The sequence below is a fragment of the Lepisma saccharinum genome, unplaced genomic scaffold (genome assembly GCF_977018435.1).
Source record: "Lepisma saccharinum unplaced genomic scaffold, izLepSacc3.1 HAP1_SCAFFOLD_357, whole genome shotgun sequence".
In the NCBI taxonomy this organism is placed as follows: domain Eukaryota; kingdom Metazoa; phylum Arthropoda; class Insecta; order Zygentoma; family Lepismatidae; genus Lepisma; species Lepisma saccharinum.
In genome coordinates this window covers 36,368-42,332 of record NW_028143073.1, presented here as the reverse complement: position 1 = coordinate 42,332, position 5,965 = coordinate 36,368, and the positions used below count along the sequence as shown (strand labels likewise).

Here is a 5,965-nt window from a genome sequence, read left to right as displayed (position 1 = left end):
TTCAAAATAAACACTATTTTTACATTAATCTGATTTTTCTTAATGCATTAAACACAAAAAACAAAGAAAAATTAAAGAAAATTTTATTCAGGCATATCTGGGTTAATGTTCCAATAAAATGTTAAGGCTTTTAAGTAATTTCAATGTATTTTTGTAAAAAAAACTGAAATTCAGCAGTAACAAGTTGTTCGCGAATATGTCCTGTGTTGGACCCAAAAAAATATGGTAAGCCTACCAATAATGTTATAATAAATGCTTTAAGAAACTAGATCTTTTACCCACAGACATCTCCATAGAGGCATAATACACATCTCCCCAAAGATGCACATTTCAATGTGTGATCCGCCTCCTGTTTTTATGTCTCAGCTCAATCCAGCTTAGAAAATCAAACCAAATCATTCATATGTTTCAATCTCAACAAATATCAGATCAATTTTCAATACTAAACTCAGGGTGTTCATTCCCTCTTCCACCAGTACACACCTGTATTACAATTGATGCTATTTTTATCAAGTATCTAGGAGGGTCATTCAAGTCAAACCAGAACTTTTGATTTTTGATAATAATGACATATATAAAATACTTTTCTAAAAAGAGACAAGGTCTACTATTACCGCATGAAGGGCTAACATCTTGGACAACATGAGTCACTTGTAAAACAAGACAGTGGACAGGACTGCAAGTGCAAATATGGAATTGCATATTATGATGAAATTTATTGTTAATGAAGGTGAAGAGAATCACAAAAACAGTCTGATTTCACACCGAAGTCATTATTTTGCTACAAGACAATGCACGAGCACTTACTGCTCACTGCACACTACAGGAACATTGTTGGATCGAGAAATAAAAGACTCGCTGCTAATATCCTTTTGACTATATTCTCAAGAACATGTACAGAACACAGTAAAAAACATGGCAATCTTCATACTTTTTCTGCGCGGGATGACAGTAATATAACACAGCATAGAAGAAGCAAAATACTGCACAGGCTATTGCCCGGAAAACAGAGTAAACAATATTGCTAGGTGCCAACTCACATAATATCTAACATCCTCCCACCTGAGTTGGCATATCAAACAATAATAGTTTCTTAGGTAATTTTATCTCTCTCCCACTACGTGTGGTACAAGGTTTGGTTTCAGTGGGAGGGAGAATGTCTTTCTGATGTTTCTTTTTGGTTTGTGGTTTAGGTAATGAACTCTTCATTGCTTCAACCTCCACTGCAGTCACCTCCAATGGATACAATCTCTGTACAGGACGAAGTAGTTCACCATGGCAAGTTTTCAGACGTACCAATCTTGTCACTTGATCCTTACCTGGAAGAATCTCAGTTACACAACCCAATGGCCAATTATATATTTTCATATTGTCAAAACCAATCAACACAATATCTCCTACCCTGACAGACCCACATGCTCTGTTTATGGCCTTTTGCGTTAACTGTCCAAGATACTCATTCCTGAAACGATGCCTGATATCTTGTCTCAACTTCTGACAGTAACGGAGACGATTGTTGAGCATTGAAGAATTTACATGGTCACAATCAGGTACACCCGTCTCCCTGATTTCTTGTAAGAACATAGCAGGTGTTAGAGGAACTAATTCTGTCTCACTTTCATACATGTAGGTAAGTGGGCGTGAATTAATTATGGCTTCACAGTCACAGAGGATTGTTGTCATTTCTTCGTAGTACAAAACTGATTTTCCGAGTGTTCTTTTCAACAGACCCTTCAGGACACAAACCAATCTCTCCCAAAAACCACCCCACCAGGCTGCACTGGGTGGAATGAACTTCCACTGGATTCGCTGAGCTGTGGAATATTCTTCAACTTTCTTCCAATCGAGTGTCATAAATGCATTCTCAGTTCCTCTGAAATTGGTACCATTATCACTGTAGATTACAGAGGGTCTGCCTATCCTTGACACGAATCGTCTAAAAGCCTGGATAAAAATCCCAGTTGATAGAGAAGTAACTAACTCAAAGTGAATGGCTCTATATACTGCACATGTAAAAAGGCATATCCATGCCTTTTTGCCATCTTTAAGATAAACAGGTCCTGCAAAGTCCACACCTGTTACTTCAAATACATTAGCATCTCTAACTCGATCAGCTGGCAATGGTGCTGGAAGAGCTTGGATTGGTTTGGCTGCGTGTCTCCTGCAAGTAACACATTTCGAGAGCACTGAACGTACAGCTCTTCTACCACGAAGGATCCACAAGTTCTCTCTTAAAATACTTAGTAATATGTTTACACCTGCATGACATGCTTTCTTGTACCAATACATTATCAGCAATTTAACGACTGGATGTTGTGCTGGAAGAACTATGGGAAGCCTGAAATTTTCAGTATCTTCTCTGGCAATAATTTTGGTTTTCAAACGAATAATCTTGTCCTTGCCCTCATATGTGCACAAAGAGGAAAGGGATTTGTCATTCTTTCCTCAGAATGCTTCTTGTTGTATTAGTCTTAATACTGCATTTTCTGCTTCCTGAAGTTCGCGAACACCAAGATCTCCAGATCTATGATTCTTCGAATTTCTACTATTATACAAAAATCTTTTGATCCATCCAATGAGTCTAATCACTTGGTTATAGTTAGAGAAATATCTGTAATACCATCTAGACTCAGCATCTTGAGCTTTTATACTAAGCATCGTTGATGAACGTAGCACGTTCCTTCTTTCTCTGTCAATTTCCTCCTTGTTGATAAGAAACTCCATCGGTGGCCACACACAGATCCCCTTTCAACCAATGAGGTCCCTCCCACCATAAGGATCTCAACAACTGCCTTGCATCACAACCTCTTGAAGGAAAATCAGCTGGATTCATTTCACTGGGTACATATTTCCATGCACTGGGATCAGACAGTTTTCTAATTTCTTTAACTCTGTTCCCAACAAATACTCCCCAAACTCCTTCTCGTCGAATCCAAGTCAGCACCGTAGAAGAATCAGTCCAAAAGATAATGGAGTTATCTTTTAAATTCAAATGTTCTCGAATCCTGGTTGCTAGCCTTGCTCCCACCATTGCGGCAAGCAATTCTAGCCGAGGAATTGTACTATTCTTTGAAGCCACTCGTGCCTTTGCCTCAATCAATTGTACGCTAACACCTCTCCTTGTGTCAACTCTCATGAAAACTGCTGGTGCATATGCCACCATCACAGAACACGTGAATGCTCATAGAGTTAAGTTCATTGGATTCATAATCCCAGCCCATGAAACTTCTGGGTATCCTTACCTCTTTCAACATCGGCAATTCTCGTACCCAGTTTAAAAACTGTGTTCTTATTTCTTCACTAACTTGCTCATCCCATCCGAGTCCCTCTGCCCAAGTCTGCTGAAGTAACAATTTTGGTAGAAGAGTCACGGGACAAGTAAAACCTATAGGATCAAATATACGGTGTGCTACAGATGATATCACACATTTCGAAACTGTCTTGAGCTCAACATCTTCAATGTCAAAATTAACTGTAAATGTATCGGCTTGAGGATTCCAACTGAGTCCTAACACTGAAGTAGGGCTAATGTCCTCATCAACCATTTGAGGGACTGAATACTCCCACCCTCTAAGGTCAAAACCTGCTTCAGCCATAACTGCACGCGATTCTCTTATAAATTTATGGAGATTTTTGTGATTGTCTACACTGGTGGCACAATTGTCCACATAAAAGGAACCTCGTAATTTTAAAATAGTATCTTCTGTATAAGCTAAGTCTTCCTTCCCGAAATGACAACTCTGCAATGCTTGATCCAAATGATGTTCAATAACAGCACCCAACAGAAATGGACTGTTCATAACACCAAACACTACACGAGTATGTCTGAATTCTTGAACCGTTCCAGTATTAATATCGTGCCACCAGAGAAATCTCAGGTAGTCTCTATCTTTAGGGTGTACAGCAATTTGTAAAAAAGCTCGTTTAATATCTGCTATAACTCCAATTTTTCCTTTCCGAAAATGTAGTAAAATATCAGCAATAAGAGCAATCAAGTTGGGTCCAGGTTCTAAACATTGGTTCAAAGACGGTTGTCCTTTTACTTTAGCAGAAGCATCAAACACTGGTCTAATTTTTGTCGTGTTACTGCTCTCTTTCACTACATGTCGATGGGGTAAGTAATGGCCAAAATTCTCTGTTTCACCCTCTGGAACCACCTCAATGACTCCCTCGGACAACCATTCTTGTAGCACTTCATCGTAACTCTGCAACAGATGTTCTTGTTTCAACTTCTGTGTAGTTGACCAAAGTCGTTTCTCTGCTAGATCTTTATTGGTGGGGAGAGGCGAACAATCTTCCTTCCATGGTAACTGTACTTCATATCTTCCTTCAGCATTGAATGTCAGTGTCTGCAAAAATTGTTCTTTGACAGCCCGTGTGTGTTCTTCCGCAGACTTCTTGGCAATGGGATCCTTGATTCCTATGGTATCCAGTTCCCACAGATCAGCTACGGCTTCACCAACATATAAATTCGATACCAACAAAGCTGTATCTGATTTTCTGTTTTCACCTGGAACTTTACCCATAAGTGTCCATCCCAGCTGAGTTTCCACAGCCACTAAACCACACTTTAATTTCACAACATGGCCAGTCAGTAATTTACCACAAACATCCGCACCAATAAGAATTTCAACTGGACCTTTCATCTTACCAGTATCTGTTAACCTTATTTGACTTTTGTTCAGCTCATTTAACCAAACACCTGGTGTTACATAAGGAATCTCACCACATATTGTATCTTGATCAAGAACATCAAATGTGCACGAATATTCTCTCTCAATGCTACATACCTTAACATTATAAACATTATGATTACAAGGACTAGACATGGTACCACCAAATAGCGAATGTATCAAACTTTGTTTGCCAATGGAGTTATAACCCATACCTGTTACAAGAGATTTGCATATATACGATTTTTGTGAACCTGTGTCAATAAGAACTCTCACATTCCTGCTCCTATTGTAGTTACCTTTCAAATCTACTACCAATGTCTGCATGAATACATGCGGATTTTCAAGTTGGTTTATCAGTGTATTGTTTACCTCAACATTTGATTCTTTGCCTTCAGAATAATGGTCAGGATCATTATCTTTGTCTGAAATATTAGGACACATCAATACAACATGCTTTTTCTTGCAAACAATACATTTCAAATTGGCCTTGCACTTCTTTGAAAAATGACCAAATTTTAAACATGCAAAACAATGCTTTTTATCTTTTAGAACCTTCTGTCTTTCAGAGAGAGACATTTTCTGGGCTTTAAAGCAATCATATGAACTGTGCTTACCACCACAGAACACACAACTTTTCTCCCTACCACCACTGACACTCAACAAATCTGTCGCACTGGGGACAATAGGCTGACGCGGTGGAGAACACCTTTTCTTCCGAACTTTCACTGCTGCACCATCCAATTCAAACCCAGCTGCTGCAAGGTTGATTCGTTCTTCTCCTTCCACTTCAGCTCGCAGGAATGACATCAAGGACTGCAGTCTTCCGGTCGGTGTTGTCTCAGTATTTTCCTCAGCAGCAGACAATGTTCTTCTCTGCCACACACGCATCAAATCCTCTGGGAGACTGGACTCCACCAATGGAAACAGCATTGCTGCATATTTGTCACTGGTAACACCCATCGATTCTAATGCTCGAAGTTGGGACTCCAGTGTGTCATACAAAGTGCTCAAACAATTTTTTCTTGACGGTTCAACACCTTTTGTAACACCAATTTTAGCAGTTCACGCACGTACACTTCCACGAGCATATCATCGCGACCAAAACGTGATTTCATGGACTGCACAACTTTCGGGTAATTTTCTTTTGTTGGTGGAAAACTGTTCACAAGCTGGCGCGCACGAGAACCTTCAATTGTCGCTTGTATCAAAACTGAAACTTGTCCTCTGCAGGAATTGTATCATCTTCATCGATCTTCTTGAATTGTCCCCAAAAATGTAACCACTCTTTC

The 5,965-nt window shown here is 39.4% G+C and overlaps 3 protein-coding genes across 3 annotated transcripts; all 3 read right to left on the bottom strand.

Annotated features, from left to right (window-relative positions):
• Window positions 1-1,047: 1,047 nt before the first annotated feature.
• On the bottom strand, window positions 1,048-2,289 carry LOC145982715 (uncharacterized). Its single transcript, XM_083116080.1, has one exon. It carries the CDS (start codon window positions 2,287-2,289, stop codon window positions 1,048-1,050), a length of 1,242 nt encoding a protein of 413 aa, XP_082972206.1.
• Window positions 2,290-2,692: 403 nt separating this feature from the next.
• LOC145982714 (uncharacterized) lies at window positions 2,693-3,031 on the bottom strand. Its single transcript, XM_083116079.1, has one exon. The coding sequence runs from the start codon at window positions 3,029-3,031 to the stop codon at window positions 2,693-2,695; it is 339 nt and encodes a 112-aa protein (XP_082972205.1).
• A 94-nt stretch (window positions 3,032-3,125) lies between these two features.
• Window positions 3,126-5,636, bottom strand: LOC145982713 (uncharacterized). Its single transcript, XM_083116078.1, has 2 exons — window positions 5,291-5,636; window positions 3,126-5,098 (listed from the first exon to the last, which is right to left on the bottom strand). The coding sequence occupies exons 1-2, from the start codon at window positions 5,634-5,636 to the stop codon at window positions 3,126-3,128; spliced, it is 2,319 nt and encodes a 772-aa protein (XP_082972204.1).
• Between the last annotated feature and the right edge of the window lie 329 nt (window positions 5,637-5,965).

Bases quoted from the DNA above. Each gene is read 5' to 3' on its own strand.
- LOC145982715 (XM_083116080.1), bottom strand. From the start codon at position 2,289: ATGTATTGGTACAAGAAAGCATGTCATGCAGGTGTAAACATATTACTA.
- LOC145982714 (XM_083116079.1), bottom strand. From the start codon at position 3,031: ATGGTGGGAGCAAGGCTAGCAACCAGGATTCGAGAACATTTGAATTTA.
- LOC145982713 (XM_083116078.1), bottom strand. From the start codon at position 5,636: ATGGGTGTTACCAGTGACAAATATGCAGCAATGCTGTTTCCATTGGTG. The intron at 5,099-5,290 runs GTAAGCACAGTT...CTAATATTTCAG, and splicing joins AAGTTGTGTGTTCTGTGGTG to ACAAAGATAATGATCCTGAC.